The sequence below is a fragment of the Denticeps clupeoides genome, chromosome 2, assembly GCF_900700375.1.
Source record: "Denticeps clupeoides chromosome 2, fDenClu1.1, whole genome shotgun sequence".
NCBI classification, from domain to species: domain Eukaryota; kingdom Metazoa; phylum Chordata; class Actinopteri; order Clupeiformes; family Denticipitidae; genus Denticeps; species Denticeps clupeoides.
This window is the reverse complement of record NC_041708.1, coordinates 30,710,171-30,733,934: the sequence shown is the minus strand read 5'-3', so window position 1 is coordinate 30,733,934 and position 23,764 is coordinate 30,710,171. Positions and strand designations below refer to the sequence as shown.

General features: G+C 43.6%; 1 protein-coding gene across 1 annotated transcript in view; it reads right to left on the bottom strand.

Moving 5' to 3' along the window:
• Positions 1-3,666: 3,666 nt before the first annotated feature.
• Positions 3,667-23,764, bottom strand: part of LOC114784261 (dihydropyrimidine dehydrogenase [NADP(+)]-like) — a 139,217-nt gene continuing 119,119 nt past the window's right edge. The window contains exons 19-22 of the mRNA XM_028969524.1: positions 18,353-18,532; positions 5,527-5,673; positions 4,775-4,915; positions 3,667-3,927 (exon numbers count right to left, since the gene is read on the bottom strand). Coding sequence (XP_028825357.1) covers positions 3,757-3,927; positions 4,775-4,915; positions 5,527-5,673; positions 18,353-18,532 — 639 coding nt within the window. The 3' untranslated portion in view covers positions 3,667-3,756. The remainder of the gene's footprint in view (positions 3,928-4,774; positions 4,916-5,526; positions 5,674-18,352; positions 18,533-23,764) is intronic.

Below are 23,764 nucleotides of genomic sequence, written 5' to 3'. Positions count from 1 at the left end.
CAGTGAAGTGAAGGTCACATGTGATACACAGCAGCACAGCACACGGTGCACACAGTGAAATTTGTCCTCTGCGTTTAACCCATCACCCTGAGTGAGCAGTTGGCAGCCATGACCGGCGCCCGGGGAGCAGTGTGTGGGGACGGTGCTTTGCTCAGTGGCACCTCAGTGGTACCTTGGCGGATCGGGATTCGAACCGGCAACCTTCTGATTACGGGGCCGCTTCCTTAACCGCTAGGCCACCACTGCCCCTTTAAATTGATTTGTCGTGTTGTTTTGTGCATTTCTACATGATTTGTGCTCAAACCATCAAGTATTTGACAAATATGTGACATTGACAGAAGGGGGTTTAAATTATTCAGAATTAGGATATAGGGCGCATGAGAGTAGCCGCTGCCCAGGGGCCCTTGGGGTGCAGGGGGACCGTGGGGCCCCTAGCCCAAAACAATTTGCAACGCAAACAGTTTTTTTCACATTGGAGAACTTGCAATGCGTAAATCATGGGGTGACACCTATCTTTTCCCATGGTAATAACCAGGCTGCTGAATAGAAATGGGATGATTAGCAAAAGTGCTTTGATTTAGAGCATGAATTGTATGACATTCAAATAATGTTTGTTATGGTACGATCTGGTTGTGCTACGTTGCTACCTGTCTCTAGAAACAGAGATGGGTAACCTGGTGCTAACATTAACATGAGGTAATGGCATTAGGCTGTACTGATTATAATCCAATTTACTGTATCAACTTAAGCCACCTTCTTTTCACTTTTTCCGAGGTAAAAAGCGGCAAAAGATTTTGTCAACATCATTCTGCTTTTACAACACGGTACACCGCACTAGTTTGGACCCACAAGTGGCATGGTGACGTAGCAACTGGCATTTTTTGTGTTTTTTTTTGTTTTTGAGGAGGGGGGGGCTCGCGAACGTTTTGCCCAGGGGCCCACACGACCCATAATCCATCCCTGCATGAGAGCAGTCAGTCTTTGCAATGGGCTCCTCCCGTTTATAAAAAAACCTGGAAGATCAGCTTATTTGTGACTGAAATAATTACACTTGCTTCTCCTGGATAGCGATAACCAGCAAAAACTCCTTTCTCCTCTACGTTATCAATTTATTTATGGAATCCTACAGACATTGAAAGTGTTCTGATCTGAAAGCGTTATCATTGGCATTGGCAATTCATCATACAGCAATTTGTACAGCTGTTAACAATATTTAATAAGATGTTATATAAATAGTACATTATATAGTTGTTATTTGGTTTGCCATGCCCCTCGGCGCTCTAAAACAGTAGTTTGATGATATAATTAGTAAATAGACACCCACTCATTAGAGCAAAGTTTCGGACAAACTCTGCAGTTTGTGAGTCTCCATAATTGTGCGTAAAAAAACGCGCGCGTCTTGGCAACACCGGGGCGCCGAACTGTCGCCGCGCCGCGCGCGCCGCGCCACGCCCCCACGCCGCGCGCTTGCCACTTAGCGCGCGAGCGGCGACCGGTTCCCGCGGCCCCGGGTTCACGCCTGCGCTCCCGAGATTGATGCCGTGTTGGTTTTTAATGATGTGCGCCGGATCGGAGCCAGGCTCGGCGACTGCGCGCGACGCGCTAAATGCCATTCTAATTATCCCGCCATCCAGCCAACGAGCGAGTAAACATTTACACTAACCCGTGGCCCCGTGGCCCCGCGGCCCCGCAGCCCGGGCTCAAACATCAGGCCCGTTACCCGGGAGTCCGCGCTTCGTGCTGGAAATGCTGGTAGACGTACCAAAGTGCATACAGTACAGGCCAAAAGTTTGGACACACCTTCTCATTCAATGTGTTTTCTTTTTTTTCATGAGCATTAACATTGGTAGATTCTCACTGAAGGCATCAAAACTATGAACGAATGCATGTGGAGTTTTGTACTTAACAAAAAAGGGTGAAATTACTGAAAACATGTTTCTTTGCTCTGATTGCTGCTTTGCACACTCTTGGCATTCTCTCGATGAGCTTCAAGAGGTCGTCACCTGAAATGGTTTTCCAACAGTCTTGAAGGAGTTCCCAGAGGTGTTTAGCACTTGTTGACCCCTTTGCCTTCACTCTGCGGTCCAGCTCACCCCAAACCATCTTGATTGGGTTCAGGTCCGGTGACTGTGGAGGCCAGTTCTCCACTTTTTGTTAAGTACATAACTCCACATGTGTTCATTCATCGTTTTGATGCCTTCAGTGAGAATCTACCAATGTAAATGGTCCTAAAAACAAAGAAAACACATTCAATGAGAAGGTGTGTCCAACCTTTTGGCCCGTACTGTATTTTCAAACCCCTAATTGTTAAGCCAAACGGTGGAAATCAAGTCTATGTCACGAATCATTTTTAAGCAGATGGAAAGAGCGTAGATTCCTTGTAAAAGTCAGATTGCCAGGTGCCTGGTAGCACCACAACTCCCATCATGGTGGGATAACATGGAATCATCAGGTTTTGCAGAATGGGGTCCAGGCAGCTTGGATGGACACAGTTATTAAGGCAAAAGAGTTCTGGCCAAATAGTACAGAATTACAGGGAAACATATTTTCAACAGCGGCACAAGACAAGAACTGCTGTTCAACAATTTTATTTTCAGCATCTTTAATCCATATGCATACAATCATATTTTTTAAGTGTAGTCAGCCTCATATACACAAGTAAAGTAACATTAATACTATTGTTTTCACATTGATTTAATGTAACAGCTTTCATAATAAGAATTAAACATGTCCCCTCTGCAGCCCTGAATGCATAGATATTGAACATTAACACGAGAGAGTATGTGAATATTGGAGTATTACAGTAGGCTACACTCTGGCCTGATTCATGAATTATACAGAGTTAATGCCATCTGTGGCGTGAAGAGAGAATATTTATTGAGGTAGAGGTGGTCAGAACTGACCTTTAGGGTCCAGGATGAATCACAGCTAGTCTTCATATCTAATGATCTGGAAGCACTCAAAGATGACCTTTTCTCAGTCCCTATGCAAAATTAGATCGTGTCGGTCAGCACCTCCGAATTAACCAAAATCATTACAAAAGCTTCAAGCACAATTACAATTAATATTCTAATCAATTAAACAGAGTGACTAATTAATAGCCACAGCATCCCAGGCACCTTGAGTCGGCTTAATGAAAATGGCAGCCAGTCCGCAGGGTCCAGAGGTGCAAATAGTGAACACACACGCACTCCAGCTGCTCTGGGAGTGGCGGCTGCCGGGACAATCACGAGTGGGATGTTTCAGGGCCGCGGTGGGAGCACCTATTCATCTCTCTTCATTACGACTTCTTGTCCCTCTGATTATTTCCCAGGCAACATAACGTCTCGTTTTATTGCAGTTTTAACTGTCATCGCTGCACTTGTTAGGAGATGTAGCGTTTTTGGCGCTGGGGCTGGGCTTCTCACCAACATCAGCATAAACATCCATTATGTTCACCCCTCCTTCCCCCCATCTCATTATAATCACCCCGACAGGGGAGGGAGAAAGAGCGGGAGCTCATGGACAGACGACATATCGCCCTGCTATTGTTATGAAATAATGCAACTATTTGTGCCTGCACGATTATTTCTGGATAATTGGTTGGGGAATATAAGGCAATTATTTCTGCAAACTAATTATTTAGCTTTTTCTTCCTACAATATATAATAAAGGTAATTTTTCATGTTGCAATTATGCAGAGGAATCACTGTTTTGAAGTAGATGTTTGGTCACGTTTTTTTTTTCTATTTTGCTTCCCTCTTCCCCCTCACTCGTTTAGCACACGGGCATAACGGCTTGAGGGACGCCTCGCTTTGGCACGTAAGGCGTTGTCCTGGCAACCATTTTGATGCAGTCGATGATGGGGCACACGCTCAGACAGAGAGTGCAGCCGGTGCAGCTGTCCCTGACGACAGGGAGATGGGTCTCTGGGTCAAACGTAATAGCCTGGGGTTTATATATATAAAAAAAGAGCAAGAACAAGAGAGAGAAAGAAAGGGGGGGGGGGGGGGTGGAGAGAGAGAGAGACAGAGAGAGAGACAAAATGCATTAGCAATGAATAGCCCTGCACATGGTAGACTTCATTCAAATATACGCATGAGTTTATGAGCAACTGCATTTACACTTGAGAAAATAATCGTAGCTACTTGCATAAAGCTCACAAATAATAGTGATTAAGATTAGGACTACAGAACAGCCCGAATAAAGGCTTTATCTTTGCACCTAGGCATTTTAATGTCTGCTGTTTTGCATAGTGGGCAAAGGCACCTATGTGCTGGTTGACACGTAATGTTGATGAATGCCCCTCTTTATTAGAAACCATTAATAATATGTGATTCCTCTCAGAGATCCTCTCACAGACAATGAGCTTCACAGTGAACAATTACTGCTTTGATAAAACCAGCCTCGCTACTTCATCAATATGCTTATGATGAATCATGGTCGACATCTTTTTAAAGCGGGAGAAGCTGAGGGGAATACTTTAATAAAACTGTCAGAGCAATCCCACTTCCAACCCAGGCGCCTCCATACTAAATGATGGGGGGCTGTTGCGGGTTGAGAGGGGGTGGGTGGGTTGGCACAGGAACATCAACATAATATCACAGCTGTACAGTACAGCTTTTCCCACAACGTGGGATTTATCAATGCCACATGCATTTAAATGGATGAAACTGATGATGTCGTGGGGCATCGGGACTGCTAGCTACAGGATGATGGGGTTAATGGGGTGGGGCTGATGGGTTTGAGCGGTCATGGAGTACAGGGGCTGTGTTGGTGGATGGAGAAAGAGCACCTGGTATCCAGAGTCGTTGCAGGTCATGTAGCACTTGCCACAGTTGATGCACATGTCCTCGTCTATAAAGGCCTGGACCTGCTCCTCGTTGTTGAGCTCCTGGTAGGCCCCGATGTGCTTCAGAGCCCTCCCTATCAAATCCTATCCATTGAAGGACAATATAAAATGATTGCTTCATTATATTAAATATTAGATATTTAATTAAATATACACATATATATATAAAAAAACAATAAAATCTCATTTATATAACACATACATTAAATTACAAGATTATCCATCCAGAAATGAAAAACTTGGGCTCTTTCTGTATCAGTCCTCCTGTCAGCTGATCTTTTCACCCGAGAATCTTGATAGTCAGTGGTTCATAAATGGAGCTCATTGTTGAAAATGATGGTGTCCCCTGCTTCACCTGAGACTCTACTCTCCACCTCTGCAAACCCTCTTCCTACATAGTAAGCGAACGTGGGCTGAATTGAAGCATATTTGGCTTTTGTTCTGGCAATGGCAAAACAATTCAATCACATCTGGTCAAATCCTAGTATTCCTTGCACTGACCAATTTCAGCTGATGCCAGATCACTATTGGCCAAAAAAGGTTTCGGGCCAGAGCTGGTCCTAACTTGGAAGATGATTCTGGCCCACATTTTTCTCCGTTACGGCCCGTATGTGGAAAATGAAATCTGCGCTACCGGGCAGTGCTCCATTAGAAGGAACGAGTCACAGAAGTGCCCAGTCAGATTTGGCTCTTACTTTAACAGTCGCCACTGGTTTCTTCGGGGTGAAGGTTGATCTGCTAGGATCCACTGTGACACGCTCTTCTCGGTCCCTCATCTTCTGATTGTAGATGGCCAGAGCTCTTTTCTTCTGCTCAAGGTAGGGCCCAAAACTAGGCAATCCCTGAATGAGGAACATAGGGATGATTTTTTAAACTGTTTATAAAAAATTATTAAAGATTATGAGAAATAATCACACACAAACACAGAGGGTTTGTTTGTTGGTCTTCTTTAAAATATACAGACACTTGTTTTATCTATTTATGTGTGTCCTGAGGACTAGTGAACAAGCCCCAGTGCTGTGTTGATGTGTTCGGCATATGGTGAAACACCGATCTTCCACCTTGAAAACATTTCTGAAGTGAAGTTATTGTCACATGTGATACACAGAAGCACAGCACACGATGCACACAGTGAAATTTGTCCTCTGCATTTAACCCATCACCCTGAGTGAGCAGTGGGCAGCCATGACAGGCGCCCAGGGAGCAGTGTGTGACGGTGTGGGACGGTGCTTTGCTCAGTGGCACCACTGCCCCAGAGATTAGTGAAGCTGATAAGAAATGTCATTAGGCCAACATTCGCGTAGATTGCAGATATTTTAAGGGAATTCCAGTCCATCACAACCAAATATGGTCCAACAATTAACAGGCAGAACCCAGAACCATACAAGTAAAAGGAATGAACAAATCAATAAATGCCCATCACATAATAAATCATATAATTAAAAAAATTCCACTGTATCAGTTTTACTTATCCACAACAACCCAATTATCTCCGAAGACACGCTGTAATAAATGACTTGTTTATATCCATAGCCCTTCGTATTGGTTTCCAGACAGCGGCGTGCCCACTCCCGTCTTTGGCAGGCAGGTTGGTGTTTATGCTTACCAGTGATTATTGACTCATTGGGCCTCAGAAGCCGAGTGTAGCTAAGCATCAGTGGCGTGTCCCTCATTAAAGCATTAGAAAAGAACAAACAGAGGAGCAGGGCGGAAGAAAGCCTCAGACGCCGGCTGACTGACCAAATTTGCTTTGCCATGGCGGCCAGTGCTTTTCATCCTTGAAAAATTAATGAGATCCTTTCAGTCAACATTTTACAGTTTCAGTGAGAACGAGGGCAATACAGTTGTGTCTGAAGACAAGACTGCATCTCTCATTTCATTTTTTTGGTTTTTTTTTTTTTTGCTCAGAGTAACATGGGCAAGTGTCATTTGAATGGTTGAAGAAAGACAGGGAACAATAAAGAATTATGCATTTTTCACCTTGATCCAAATGACATCTTATTCCCAGCCGTGCTCTGAATGCGTTAGAGGAATTGTTTGTGGATAAATGTGAAAATCAAAATCAAAAGCGCTGGTTATGGTGGGTGATTCCTGGGATTTTTAGATTATTGCTCCGGCTTTACTATGTTTCTACCCTTGGTGGGCCTTGTAGTGTAAAATCATGCAATATATTTGCAAAAATATTCATTCGCCACTCATGCTTAAGACATTACCGTGGCGATGAACAGGACCAGGAATTGCTCCCTAACCCAGAATGGTGGCTGCAAGCTATTCCACTGATGCTTTTCAGTGCTGGTGGCATTACACTGCATGCTCTAACCATCTATATAATGGAGAAGCCTTGAACGCATTCAGAGTTGAACGCTTCGCCGTGTGCACGTCTGTGTAGTAGTAGTCGTTATTCAGCATTGAAAGATGTGCTTCTTGACAGAGTCATTAGTGCATGAGCACTGTAAAGCCATTTCCTTTGGGATTAATAAAGTTTTCTGATTCCGATTCTAAACAATGCACTTGGTATTGGCAAAAGAACCCCCCCAAAAATTGTTAAGACCCCGTTGTAATTCAAAAATTCTCTATGTTAGGAGCCAATCCCCACACTGGGAATAAACTGGCCAATGTTTGATACTGAGACATTCTCATTTGTTCACCAATTCGAGACGTTGCTGGATCTTTTGATTTGAAAAATATTGCAATGGAAACTGAACAATGAGAGTAAAAAGGAAAAAGCAAAGGTGAGTGGGGGAAGAGAGAGAGAGAGACAGAAACAAAGGAACAAAAAGAAAAATGTAAATGGTGCATCATGCTTTGCTGAGGGAGCTGCAGCCACTAGTGCCGTGCTCTGAGCTCTTTCTCTCCCGGGCTCCGAAACGCTTGGCGCCCTGTTACGCCGCGGTTCGCCTCAATGGCAACACAGGTGATAAAAATCCATTATAATGGGATCCAAGCAAATGTGAAATTAATGCCTTCTCCTGCAATCACATCCTCTCTTCCATCCCAATCTCTCTCTCTCGCTATGTCTCATGTGATTCACGGGAAGCTAATTTGACAACTGGATGTGCCCAGTCAGCCCATCGGCACACACAGCTGTGTTACTGTGATTTGTACGTTTGTGGAGGCGTGGTTGGCCAGAATGATGTTGTCTTTCGGGCCCCGAGAATGAGGCGGGGAACCACCGGCTCCAGCGAGCGCTTTTTTCTTTTTCTCTCTCGTTCTGTCTCTCTCTCTCTTTTTTTTTTTTTAAGAATTGTTTCTCCCGGCAGGTACTTAAGTGGAGAGGTACCTGCTTGTGGCGATTTCCCCAGATTACCATATTCATGACCTTGTGAAGTGAGCAGCGCTGCTTAAGCCGTTGCCCCGGACGCACGAGAGGCGTTGAGCTTCGCCTGGCAGACAGTTTGTCTTAGGTGCGGGCGGGGCCATGCCAGGCTGCCGCTCGCCACTGCTTTATGTAAATAGTGGCTGTGCCAGCTGAGCAGGGTGCCGACAGGATGCGTCAGTACACAGCTCTGTGCATAAAAAAAAAAAAAAAAAAAAAAACACTTACACGCCCTGGATGGGCCTAATTCATTTCCTCCCTTTCAACATGGGCCGGAGGAGCCGAGAGATTTATTTACAACCACGCTGGGAAATACTCAAAAACAACAAGAAAAAACGTATCAACGTTACCTCCGGATTTATCATACCTGCATGGCACTGCAGCCATGCTTCCTTTAAACCTCAGAATTCTCAGCACAAGCAGAGTGGGAATGCCACCACTGGGCAGCTGACGTGCAACAGACAATCCAAAGTGTTTACACTCTGCACCGTTCAAATTAGCCAAGTGCTGCGCTTAATGCAGAGAAAATGAATATTTAACGATATATAAATGTTCTATAAGGCGAGCTGCGGCTTTCACTTATGAAGTATATTGAGGTATGAGTAGTCCCTGGGCCTAACAGTGAGAGAAACTCTAGGGGGAACGGCTTCAACTAATGGGTTCTTCTTTAGACTAAATGAATGTTAATAATCTTAGGTTTAGCCCAGCAACAATTTCCATTAAATAAAATACCTCACGTCTCGCAGTTCCCAGTGAGAGATATAGTTATTTTTACTCATGCAGCATGTATTCTATTCCCCCTAAAATAATAACGCAGTGTACAGTTATGATCCCTCGAAGCTGAACATGACGCACGGTGGGTTTTAATGTCTTTCTACATGGGTAAGTCCTGTGTACAGAATAAAGTATTCACTTGGTGTCAACATTCATATGGCTGTAAACGATGATCAAAGACACCATCACAGTCTCACTCTGACAGGTACAACGAGGGGTGCTTCATTCGCTTCTATCAAAACTCAAGACCAAGCAACAAGGGGCATACAAATTGTGAATGCATATGGCAGCATAAAAAAATGCTTCCCTGCATTCCTGTTCTGTTCTGCGCGGAATCAGCACCACAGACAGTTCCCCCTCTATTATTCCCTCGGTGCATTTTACTAATACCTAAAATACACATAGCACATCTACATGGTGTGGGGGGTTTAGGGGTTCGCCGCCACTGCACCCTGAAGCATTAAAACGTATGCTGGCTCCGTGCCACGCCACCATGAACCGCCGGGAGAGGAGGAACACCCAGGGAGGCTCGGCGGCGACCGCGGCAGCACAAAGGCAGGGAGCTGCTCGCTTAGCCTCATTAAAGCGAAGCAGCCTTCTCCCGTGCAGCCCTGTGTTCTGCATGATAGCGGCCTATTTGTTGTGTAATAACTCAGCGGCGCTCTGTTGAAAAGTTGCCAGAGCCGGTGAGCTGTGTCGGCTTTAATGAAAGGTGCTGGGTGGCACGGCACACGCGGGTTGCCAAACCCGTGTCTTCAGCAATCACATGAAACTCTCCTAATTGGATGCAATGTTTTTTTTAACCCTTGCTTGATGCACATAAACGCACACACATGCACACATCAAAGAAAACAACGGAAACAAACCAAAAAAAAACAAAAAAAACTTGTCATCGGTTTGATTTGCTTGTGTGTTTTAGTTGTTATGTTCCTCTACTTCAGTTGTAAATCAAGTGCGTGCGTTGTTTCCGAGGCAACAAATAAGCCGTCAGTACATCTGTGACTTCATAAATAATGCATTGATGCAGAGTGTTTTTGCGCAATGTGAGATACTGTCAGAAACTGAACTTCTACAGACGTCAAATTATCGTCTTAAAATCCTATCACACTTTCAACATGCTTTTATTAAACGAGGTAAAGTGTTACTCCTAATTACATCAGTGTGCCATGTCACACAAACTATGCTGTGCATAACCTATGGAATTATTGAATCCAGTCAACGTAATATTACAGTTATTTGTTTATCTGATTTATCTACAATTTTGCTAATTGCACCTTCCCTGCACAGGTCTTACGCTGGGGTGGGATAAATTGATCAATACGGTATTACATGATATTTCTTCTAGTGGTACATTATTGATACACTAGTATTTGTTATCAATATATGCTGACTATATAAGGAGTGTTGGGAAATATCACATTCACTGGTTCACAAATCAGAACATTGGAATTAGGACACTAATCTGATCATGTTTGGTTTGGTCCACAGGTTCCAAAATGAGTAACTGCCTATATGGATACTACAAGTGCAGAGAAATGGAGGAGATGGGACCTTGTGCTCTTCCCAAATCTAGCTGTCTTTTTTGTTTGTATCTATTTATTTCAGTAAATCTACACTTTACATACAAACTCCACATTAATAGAGCCAAATTTACATTTATAGTAAAGGGAGGAACAATACATTGTATATTGTACATATTTCATATTAATCATATTGTAGACAACTGTACTACAATATATTGAGTATCACAGAACTGACATTATAGTGATTTCATCATCATTATCATTAGTGAATCTGTGAATCTAATGTTATTCAGGGGCACGGTGGCAAAATCGGGGAGCCAAACTTGTGGGTTACTGGGCTCAAAGTGACAAGCTCCTCCTTCAACTGACACAACAATGTTCAACTATGTATTCCTTAGCACAAATCCACTCTTCATGTCTCCTTCAGCATTCAGCATGCCGAAGAGCGAGCATTCCCGGCACTAGTCCGGCTAAGAAACATGGACAGTTCTCCGAGTCACGAATGCCCTTCCGTCTCAGGGGCAAAATACGACAGCGGCTAATGAAAGATCCCATAGAGAAGGCAGACAGAAGCGGCAATAACAGTATATCTTCAGTGTGGTCAGGCTAATGGGCTAGAGGATGGCTCGCTCCTGCCACAGTGACGCTAATGCCACAAGTGCTCTCCGGCTCTCGGAGCGCCGCTGCAAATGATTCCATATGTTACAGGAAATAAACATGATTTTAATTGGAGTGCTGCATTAAGCTGGGGAGGAGGTCCGGCCGTCTTGATTGCGGTAAAAAAAAAAAAAAAGAAAAGAAGAAGAAGTGGGTGTTGTGGCCTGACAAACAGAATGCAGTTCGTTTTTGTGAGAAAATAAGTTACGCTTGACCATATATGGGTTGTGAAATCATTTATTCTGCATGAGGACAAACTAAGCTTGTCTGAGCATTTTCATTTGTGTTTTTGAAACAGTATTATAAGTTATATTGTTATATATTGCTAAAATAGAGATATTAAGCATTTTGTCATATTATAGAGAACAGGAATAAACGAGTTCCGCAGTAATTTGGTTTCATTAATTCACTGGTAAACGAGAGAAGACGAGACGTGTTGAGCTTTTAGTATGTGAGTGATCCGTGTATTTATAGTGTCCAGCATACAGCAGGGTAGCAACTTGGCACAATCACAATCAGAGACTAACAATACTAACAATTACAGCGATGTTAACAGGGGCCTACGCATCTGACAAAAAATGTGAGGATTTCACTGGATGCAATCGAATTTACCTCCAATTTTTGAAAACCCCCTCAAGCCCTGTGATATAATCGCACACACACACACACACACACACACACACACACAGACACACACACACGCACACACACAGGGTGAATGCTTAGTTTCCTAGCTCCCATACGGAGAGGGCCATGTCTGCAGGCTTCATTAGCTCCCCAGGCCTGCCAAGCTGCACCAAGCCTCGCGGTCGGCCAAAGCGCTATTTAAGAGCTCCCAGCAAACCCCGACTGCCCACCTCAGGGGAAGCCAGCTCTCTCACTTCTAGTTTGGCCTGATAGGAGGAGGAGACTAAGTGGGAGTGAGGAACATTGGCTCAGGGGGTGGGTGGGGGGGTTTTAGCATGGTGCTTCCCCTGTGTCTTCTCACAGTTGCCTTTCCAACCAAACACACACCTGGTTGGGGGCTACCAACCCCATCTGTGGTGTGCATAGACTCTACAAATGGACTTTGATATCTGTCTTAGGCACAGAAATTACCACCATTTTTATATGTACCAATCCTGCGCATATTTAGCACATTTAGAAATGTACAAAAGGAGCATATCTCCACCAGGCATTTGATGGAAAAAAGATGTTTCTGTAATTAAAGACGGGAGAATTGTTGACATTAAAAAGGGAAATGTGCAGAGGGCGTCCGTGCCATTGTATCCGATCTGTAACTAACTCCTGTTGTAATATGAAATCTGGAGGCCTGCCATATTCCATCTCCAACAAGATGGCCCATAACTGCACTAACAGCTAATGTGGGCCCATTAGGAGACGTACAAATGAAGTTATTAAAAATAAATGAGCAGTCCTGTCCACTGGTATCGATCTCCGCATTTTCCAGTAGGCGCAAAATGGGCTCAGTTGCTGTGTGACGATGCGTTGGGTGAGACAAGGTAGAATAAAACCATTGTAAATGTGTCATGAAAACATGGCACATATGGACATACGTGCAGACCATGGGATCTGCGGATGAAAAATTCAGATCGCCATGCCCTGCACTTTTTGCTATGATTTAATTGCTAAGCCTAAAGCTTGCTGGGATGCATATTTAAAACTATGTCAGAAACAAGTGAGGGATAGAGTCTAAGAGAGGGAGTGATCTGATAATAGAATGGAAGTAAAAATTTACCTTGCAATGCACTTCTAAATAGTTTGTCTGAATCTGTCTTAAAGAGTCTCGTTAAAGGTCTTTGATTCGCTCCAATGAGCAGAAAAACGATAGCTGCTCATCCGACGCCACGAACACCATAAAAACGCCTGGTTCAGGCGTCAGGAGAACACTGACTGAACACCGACCGTTTTTCTGCTCATTAAACAAATCTAAAGCTGCTTTCAGACCGAGGTTCATGACGCACTTGCCACGGGGCTCAGTGCATAAAATAGGCGTGGTTTTCTAAACTCCGACCATCAGTTTCTCTTCAATTCCTGCTCTGCGTGTGTGTTTCGAAGGGACAGACCGAACACTAGCCCGCTTTCATCCTATTGGTCGCACAAAAACGCATCACAGCGCGCAGTGGTCAAAGTTTGACAAAGTTTGACGACTTTGACTGAGGTGCGGCCGTTCCTACCTAGAGCAGCGAGGTACTCAGATCAGGCAGACACAGTCACTACCGGCACTACTTTTTAACTAGAATTTTCATACTGCCACCAGAAAATCGCCAAGCAACGTCATTATGATATTATCAATTATGTTCTGCACAGTATCAATGCAGAACCATCTACGCAATGCATTGATTATAAGATTAATTTCAACGCCCCTACTGAATACACATTACATATATATATATATATATATATATATATATATATATATATATATATATATATATATATATATATATATATATATATATATATATATATATATATATATATATATATATATATATAAATGAATGAAATTAATATACGCATTTAAAAACCATAATCAAGCAATAATCTATTGCTAACATTAACTTGCCACTGTGGTTTAATATGCAAAGTAGAGCTTATAAAAGTGATTGTTTTCAAGATGCAAGATGGTCCTAAAATAATGTCTAATGCATTCAGTTTTTATGGCCACTGACATTTTTTTCCCCCTTCACTCATTCTGCTTTTCTGAAACTAAATTTATGTTCAGTATCCGTTACTGCTGGACAGGCTTGGTTGACGTGTGTTTGGACAGTTTGTGTCAAGCCCTGTCATGAGTGCAGGCAGTTGCGTACCAGCTGCTGAGTGGGCTGGTAGGACTCCGCAGATGGTAGACATGCCATTATCATAGATGCTAAAGCTTCCAGACTGCCTCGCGTTGGTATCCGTCACTTAGAATGTACCAGATGACACTGACATTACATTACACCAATGCCTCTAAAGTTTCATTTTTTTTTTTCTTTCGACCAGAATGAGGAAATTCAGATGACCTGTGGGCTCGGTGAAGTGAGGGGATGGTGGATCTTAAATATCCCACAGAAGGAAGGCCAAGAAGTCGTTTGCAAAGCTTCACAAGGTCTCCGCGGTCAACAGTCTAGGATAATGCACATCTCTGTAGGCTGGGAGACAGAAACTAAGGGGGGGGGGAGGCGATTGAGAGATCTGACGCCGGCAGAATGGTGTATTTGGCAATTTTGCTATGAGGAGCCCAGTTCCGCTTAAATGACCAGCGGTGTGTGGAACATAACAGCAGAGGTAAACAAAAGACAACACTGTCAGAACCACAGCCATTTCGAGTATGACCAGAGCCTGAGGGAGAACAGAGCGAGAGCGGGCATACAGACCTGCACAGAAATGGTCTGATGTTTTGTTTTGGTGGTGCCTATAACCTTCTGAGCGTATAAAGCGGCTGGCACAGTTAGTCGAGTGAGCAGAAATTGGAAGATTGCACATAATGGAAGTGCAGAAACAAGACCCAGTACCCCCAGTAAACCAACACAACTGATTTGCATGCAGCCAAGCTTGCATCCAAGCCGGTTGTTCGTGGAAATGCGGCTGAGCCCGTGCCCCCAACTAGCGCATTTAAATGGCAGTGGGAAACAAGAGCATGTGCTTTCTGTGGTAAACAAGGAAAAATGCTTCTGCACCTTTGGGCAGAATCATGACGTCAGAGTGAGAATGGTGTCTCTGCTGTTCAGCCGGGCCAGTTAAGGCTAGAGTGTAACACAAAACGTGATGCTTTGTTAAAATTGTTCTGAAGCAAAAAAAAAAAAAAAAGACAACCCTCCACTACACTACATTACGGAAACGTGTCCTAAAACAACGTGGCATGCATCTCTACACTTTCATTTCGACCGAAACAATCTATTCAAACCTAAAATAAGAACATGGTTCAAAACATTACAAAATATTAAAAAGAATGACGAAGTAACAAAATTTGACACATCTGTGTATTGTGTTGCAGAGGATGCTAATGTCACTATAGTCACTATAGTGTCAGGCTCACCGGAGAGTAGACAGGATGCAACGTCAAGGCAATATTACTAACCTGTCAGTAATGATGAAGGCACTGTTTAAAATGTCATCTATTTTTTAATAGCTTATTATTATTATTATTATTAGCTATCAATCGTTGCAATCAGCTCTTCCACTTTTAAAGTCACCAATAGATACAGTGTTCCAGCTACATGTTCCATAGTGTTCCGAGGTAAATGTGATAAAAAGAAAATGCCTGCACAACATTAGTCCAATTAATGGAGAGACGGTTTGCCAGCTATGTGCCAGTTGACAATCCTTAAAGGTTAAAAATATGTTTTAATACCGCCCCCTATTTCATCGAATCTAAAATTGCCAGGTGGTAAAGTCATACACGTTGCACCTTTAAGCGGTAAATGTAAAACATCAAGGAGACAGCAGCATTTAAAGAAATCTCCTCTCCAGCCTCATTCAGGAAAAAAAAATGCTTTTACTCAAAGTTTCGGTGGGAGAACACAGCGGTGAGGCATTTTGAACAGTAATGGCACGGCACACTTCAAATGGTCAAATAAGTGCTTCTTGTCCCGTGAGATAGGGCGGCCCGCCTCAGATGAGTCCTGTTTGAAAGGGAGCTGGGAGCGCGGAGATTAAACTAAGAGAAAAACGTCTTCAGTTGTGTCCCGCTTTAAACCCTCATGATATCGGATGCTATTCATCTGAATTGCAGCGACAATCTGCTTTCTTTTAGACACTCTCTCTCTTCTGCCTCATTTTCTGACCCCCCCATTCCTACTGTCTCTCTCTCTCTCTCTCTCTCTCTCTCTCTCTCTGTCTGTCATTAGATTCTTTGCACTATCCACCTTCTCTCCATCGTTTCTAATTCACTTCAGTTCCCGGTGCGGACTGTCTGTGACGTTTCCGTCGCAGTACACCCACACGCACAGGTGTGCAGTCTTGTTTTTCCACTGCCTCGCTCGCCCGCTCGCTCGCCCGACTTACTTACAGGTCACTAAGCCCTGCCTGAGGACCAAACTAATCACCAGCCTCATCACACGGTGGCCATTATCTTCAGTCCGAATTCCAATTCCCTCCTGTTTGCCTTCACTTCACCTGCTGCTAAATACACGGCGCTGCCATTTCCCTTCGTGCGTTTAATTACTAAGTCACGCTGCACGCTGACGAATCTTTACAATGCGGCGAGGCTATCAGACACATGAGCAGAGCCGGCGTGTGCACGCCCTTCCCTGGTTCGTAGGGGCGTCGGAGCGCCTCCGGTCAGAAACCTCTCCTTGACCCATGTGCTGAGTGACTTTTCTCTCCAGTGTATAAGCAGTGCTTAGTGCATGTCAGTGTATCTAGCATCAAGACGCCTGGGGACGTCTGGGCCCGGGCCTCTGCGAACGCCGCAATGTTTCTACATGACGCCACACGGCTAGTGCTGCTGCTCTCCAAAGCCCCACGTTCTCGTCGCAGACGAGCCGGCCAATAAGTCCAAGGCATCGGCGTGTAAATAACATTTACACGCCATTTACATAAGTGTACTTATTCTTTCATTTATTTACATTCTTGTCACCTTTCTCTCTCCCCCACTTGTTTTGGCATTAGCGATTAAACTGTTGCGTTGTGGCGCGGCGCGATGTCCTGCCGTGGCGGGCGGGGGGACTGCGGCTGGTGCGTTTGAAAGCACAACACAGGCTTCAAAGCCCTCCTTCGGCTGCTATATTAGCAGACAGGCTGTGATCTGATAAAAGCGTCTCATTCTGTACTTTGAAAAAGGGGTTTACTGCTGTTGCCGTTCATTTGCACTTGGCTTAAGACGCCTTGAACATAAATGAGAGAGAAATGGGGGATGCAGATGCCAAATTCTGGCTTGCACTACACTGAAATTAGAATTTTTTATATCATTTCTCAGGATATTGCGTTCTATTGGCCTGAAGTGTATTGTTCTGTATGAAATCCACAACTCAGAGCCGTTTACTGGCTCATGGGGCGGAGTCACATGAACTGTTAATACACACTGAATGATGAATGTCAAATTGGCCCTTAAATTACTTTACAGAATAATGTGACTTTACAAGTCATTATTAAGTTATGCTGTATTAAATATGTGAAGCCCTGCTTTCACTCGCCTATGAACCAGATGACCCAGGTTTAAACCCCACTTACTACCATTGTGTCCCTCAGCAAGACACCCTGAGTGTCTCCAGGGGGACTGTCCCAGGAACTACTGATTGTAAGTCACTGAGGATAAGTGCATCTGATAAATGCCGTAAATGTAATGTATTTATTGTAATGAGTAGTATTTTTTGAACTGCCACTAAGCACGGTGTGACACTTGTTTGCTAGTGTTAGATCAAAGGATGTATACAAATAATTACATGAAACAAGGAAGAAACACAGCCCATAATGATGTTACTGACAGGCGTAGGTTTAAATCATCTGGAATGAGGCTGCATGCGAGTTGTAAATCATCAGGTTCCTCCCATTTAAAACTCTGCTCATGAAAACATAATTAAAGGTTTCATAATTAGGTTATTTCTTGCTTTCATTATTACTTTGATAAATCCTGAGGACACCTTAACAAACCCTACACATTACACATAACACTGAACAAAAATGGTGCCTATTATTAGCCTGCATCAATAAAAATGACCCCCTGCCTTGTATTGAATTGGTTAAAAGATAGGAGCTTTCAGTAGCTCGTGATGCTTTATAAATGCTACTTGAGTGGTGAATACTAGGCCAAATGCTCCGTACATGCGAGACAAGGAAACCTGTACTTGACTCTGCCCCTTTTAATGGCGACCAAAAGCAACGGCGGAAAAATGACCAGACATCGGCTTCCGGTGTACAGTAGCAAATATAAACCAACCGCAGTGGCTGATTTCAGCCACTTGTTGATGCAAATGGAAGTTCTCTGCAGCTTTAAAAAAAAAAAAAAAAAAAAAAGATTGCAACACCCTACCCTCCTCAGCACTTTACATTTAGGAGGGTGCAGTAATTATGAAGCATTTCGGAGACTGATAATAACAATCTGATGTAAAAGGATAGATGCAAGTCCGTGGCAATGATGCTAATGCGTAACTAATGAATACCTTGGGCTGTCCATGGTAGAATTACAGTGGCGGTGACTTTAATGGATGGGCGCAGGCCTATAATAAAGCGGCATAATGCAGAGTGGATGGAAGCGGTGTAGGTGTGATGGGGGCAGTGCCGGTCTAATGGCTAGGTAGAGGCTCCATGCCAGCCGTCCCTCACCTTCCCTACAAGGTCCTGAAGCCTTGGAATCGGCTTCCCTCTCTGGTGGCGTGTGGTGGGCGGGGACTGGCCGTCCCAGTCCGAGAGCTCCTCGATGCTCTTGAGGTAGAGCAGGGCTTTCAGGCCGATGCAGTAGTCCTCGATGACGGTGAAGTCCTGGTTCTGCACAGCACTGCACACCTGGAGCAGACGGAGCAAAGCAATGCAATACCGTGCCCATTATTATCCATTATGCAATGTATTATGCCTTTCATGTATAATAAATGAACACATTTAAATGAAGGACAACAACAAAATCCCTGAAATCAGCAACATTCAGTACACCTAGCAGCGATCAAGCCGTTGTACTGTGCGTTACGAAGAGACTCCATCAAAGGCCTTCTACCGTTCGTTCCAGTGCGCCACAAACAGGTATCTGATCTGAACGTCACACCAGGAACCTCCACCGACGTGCCCCCTCAGCTGCAGTCCCACCGCCGTGAGATAAAACCCACTTATCGGGCACCTCCATCTCTGAGCCAACACCACCCAGCGCCTGACTGAGAGCTGAGGATTAGCGCTAGCGCTTAGCGTTCCCAGCAGTCACTGGTTCATAAAGTTATCAAAAGCAAAGTAATGTATCTATTTATCTTTTAAAATCTGAATTACTTATGCTTTTATCAATCAATAGAAGGAAAAAAAAAACGCACACATACTCACAACAAAGGTTTTTTTTTTTTTTGGTTGCGCCGTGTCACTTGTGTATTTAAAAATTAAATTGCAGGCAGAATACCCCATGCTGAGAAAATGGAGGCATTTATTCTACCCAGCTCTGGCTTCCAGATATGTTTTCATTAGGATTCTGATTTGCATAAAACTTGTTACGCTGCACTACTGTGGGAGGAACGCTGTCTGTGCACCCGGTTCCGAATACAAACAGGAGCGGGGGATTCACTTAGGTGTCAATTCACCTTGGTGATGCCCACAAGCGGGCCAAGAAAACTAAAATTTATGCTGGGGGAACAATATAAAGACTTAGTAGCTGAACCAATGCACCCTAAAAAAAAAAAAGGCGCAACTGCACGGCCATCTTATTTTACACGTGTTGGGCCAAAACAAAACCAGAGCTAGTATACACGTACAAGGGCAAAGACGAGACACAGGCTTCCATACACATTAAAAGTGGTGGACGCAATCAGGGAATCAGTGTAACATTTACATTTACAGCATTTATCCAGAGCGACTATCCAGAGTTACAGGGACAGTCCCTCCTTAGGGTTAAGTGTCTTGCTCAGGGACACAATGGTAGTAAGTGGGATTTGAACCTGGGTCTTCTGGTTCAAAGGTGAGTATGCTACCCACTAGGCTACTACCACCCTTAGCACAGGTGACCACACGGGTCCAACTGGGCGTGGCCGTTAGGATTACCGATCGATCAACCAAGCTATCTATCGGTCTGTCTGTCCATCTAGATCATTATTTGCACTGTTAAAATCCAGTCAGGCTCTGATAGGCCCCTTAATGTCGATAACATCAAAAGTGTACATTTTTCTATAAAACATATTTCATATTGTTGCTAATGAGGCATGTGAGTGAAAAACATGAGTGAACGAGAGAAGCACCGCGCCCTCATGAATTGAAATGAGTTTACGTGCAGCTCAGAAATCAACCCGTCTCTCCCACAAACGCAGAAAAATAAAAGCAGGGGAGTCCTTCATGGCCGCCCCGAAATGATGAATGCGCACGGGGTAGGAAGTGGACGGCAGGATCGCATTAATGGCGATGAGCGAAAACATGAAACGGGGCTTTTGTTCCAGGCGCGAACTGTAAAATCCCCAGCTTGTTGTGCGGCGGCGCAGGAGAAGGTCCATTAGCGCTGTCTGTTCATTTGCCTCCGAACATCAAAGATGCGATGTCCTGGCACGGGGCATTTAGAGCTAATGCAGCCAACTCGTGAAAACCGACCAGAGTGAGAATTTTTAAGTAGTTTCCAGGCAGCAGGTCCTTTTCATGTGCGCTGAAGACTGTGTCTGCGCATTGATTTGCAGCTCCTTCCGAGATCTCAAATGAGTTTAGGTTCCCTGCCCTCCCTCTTCGTCCATCTCTCACAGTCACTCCCTCGCTCCTTCTCCCGCTCCCCTCCTGGCTTTGTCGGCGCTTTTATTTCCAGTGATAAAATTCTGGCATTTAGCTGCGCGCCGTGCTCCTCAAACAGAGCAAAAGATTAATTTGGTTGTGGCGTCCAAATGCTGCGATGACTATGTATGAACCCTGGTGTCCTTTCCAGTCGAACAATATGACCATTGTGCCGGAGGGATACGAACCACTGATATTTTATCTTGAAGTTCAGGTGAGTTAACAAAAAAAAAAAAAAAACAGCAAGAAGAACCGGAGCGGAAGCAAACACGTTTTACAAGTCAATGAATATGGACAATTTCCACCGTCGATAGACTCCGGTTAAGATGGCTAAATGAGAGCGGCCCTTTTCCCTTTGTCTTCATCTAGAGAAATATGCAGCGGCTCTCCAATCAATACGCAGAGCGCAGAAATAGGCTGCTTGTTAAAAATCTGATTTCAATGCTTGAGTCTTTCTTTCTTTCTTTCTTTCTGCCTTTTTTTTTTGTGCCGTACCTCATTTATCTTCAGAGAGTTTTAGGAGCTCAGAAACCAAATTACAAATTCCTGATGTTTTCTGGGCACACAAATCATTACGGGCTACCTGACGACAGGCCTCTTATTACACCTCACAACTGTTTACATGCACCAGGGGGGTCAGGAATTGCACCCTGGATCATTAAGATTGAACTGACTCTGTCGTTAGTGCAAGACCTGTTATTGAAAGCCCCCTCTCCAATCCCCCAGAATGTGCCAAGTTTTAAAATCTGGCTATAACCAAACAAAAAAAAAAAGAGACAAGGAATTCTTTTTTTTTTGAGGGGGTGTCATCTTCTAATGAAAACCTGACATTAAAAAAAAAAGAAAGAAAAGAAAGAAAGCAGACATTTGAAATAAGATGGCACTGCATTCATGTTTCTTTTTTCTGTGCCTTCATTTGAACAGTGACAGGCACTAAAAAGCAGGACAGATCCGCTCAGGAATGGCGGGGCGAGGGGAGACGTCGATAACCAGCCGAAGAAAGAAGAAAATCCCCTCCAGGCTAACGGCAAACGAATGTTTTTTGGTAATTAATGAACTACAGGCTATTGATCGACAAGTGGATGGCCTCGGCGTCCGCTGCACGCGGTTTTGTCGTGTTGAGGGAATATTTTTAGGCGTGCGGCTGATCGTCCATGTCCGCCAAGATTAGCTTTCATCACCGGCAGCTTAAGGAAGCCAAATAGCACAAAGAGGCACAGCGAGAGTCGAATGCCACTCTCCGAAAATAGGCCAACGCTGGTTAAGGATAAAATACGGGCGTCTGCGGAGCATAAGCACTCGAAATAACAAAACAACATACTTTTTTTGTAAAAAAAAAAAAAAAAAAAAAAGTGGTGGCCTAGTGGTTAAGGAAGCGACCCCGTAATCAGAAGGTTGCTGGTTCGAGTCCTGATCTGCCAAGGTACCACTGAGGTGCCACTGAGCAAAGCACCGTCCCCACACACTGCTCCCCGGGCGCCTGTCATGGCTGCCCACTGCTCACTCAGGGTGATGGGTTAAATGCAGAGGACAAATTTCACTGTGTGCTGTGCTGCTGTGTATCACGTGTGACAATCACTTCACTTTCACTTTTTTCCCCTCTACATCATCATTTCCTCGGGATCCCAACGCAAACATCGCTGTTTTCTCAAGGTCACAAGTCATTATTCTCGAGATCGTCAGTAGCCGAGATGGATACTGAGGCTGTTATTTCTGTCGATTTAAAATATTAATTTGTCTGAAGAAATTTTCCCTGTTGCTATACGCAGTATCATGGATCAATGCATTCTGTTTTATTGTTATCAAGAGTCTACATGAGCAGAAAGAGCGACAGACATTGACTGTCAGCGATAGACATGTCCCGTGAGGAGGCGGCTCAGGGAGTTACATCTGCTCCTGCAGCTGTGCACTCGGCGGAATATCTGAGGTGTTGATCTCACGTGAAATCGCGATACCAAACAAGTCTGGAACTTTTGTTTTTTCAAGAAAACTACTGCTTTTTGTCATGGTGGAAAACAATTTAGGTCCCTTTGAGAGAGCATGACAATTAACATAAAACATAATTAAAATTGCAATAAAAAAGGAAAAAGAAAAGGAAAAAGAAACGAGCAAGAGACGATAGAACCTTCTACAATAAAAAAAAAAAACTTTTTTGACCTTTTTGTATGTTGATGATCTCCCATGGCTCTTAAAGGAGGTAGGTTCCCACTAAACACATGACTCAAAAGAGTCAATCTTTCTATGTGGGGAAAAAACAATGACTGTGTGAATGGACCAATCATATTGTTTGTTCCATGTGTTTGATGCTATCGGTAAGAGTGCTTTGAGACAACAGAGGCAATTTTAGTACCAGACTGGATTTCACATTCAATGAATCTAAATCGTTTCCTTTCATCCCTGTCCACAAAAAGCACTGATTTCTACAATATGGATTATTTCCAATTCTTCTGGATCAAGTCATTGCTCTTTTCATCTTACTGTTTTTAAGCATGTGGTCTGGCTAAAAATGAAGTTCTAGCAATCAAGTCCATCCATTATGTTGTTATAATAAACTACTTTCTCAATGGCCACGGCTGAATGGGTCCAGCCACGTGATAAAGATGCTTAAAGATGTTAACAATAGTTAAGGGCTTTTCAGACCTGTTATGCAGATTTTTAGGAAATCTGCAGCTTCTTTTTCATAGCGCGTCATAAACCAAACCATACTGTAAAGTAAAAAAGAAAAAACAGATCGCAATCCAATAAGAAAGCATAACATAATAATCATTAGTGCATAGTATTGCGGTTCAGTTAAAACAATAAGCACTATTATACTCTTAACTGTATACTGTATTAACAAAACAACAGCAGATCATTAAGGACATCAATAATATTCAACACAATTAAACAAACAAACAAACAAACAAAAAAATAATGAAGGATCTACTTGGGAGAGCAGACGACAAAATTGAATTATGATTCAATCAGGTCACCATTATTTATTCTGTAATTCATATTCTCCCATTAATTCAACAACTGAATCTCAGGATACAGCGGAATAAAAAGTCAGATCCCAGGAGTTAAGGCTTCCAGAGGGCTGAAGGGGCTGATTTACCAAAACATTAAATCATGTTTTAAAAGTGTGGATGATGCATTTATTCACCAATAGTGATTCAATCTGCATGCTGATTTTCAGGCTGATTACCCTCATGTCATAAACCATTGTGGGCATGTGACGGTAAAAACTCTTTTTTCAATAAAAGGATATTGAGCTTGGCAATGTTTAAATTGTTCAAAGGTTTTTCAAGTTAAACTTTC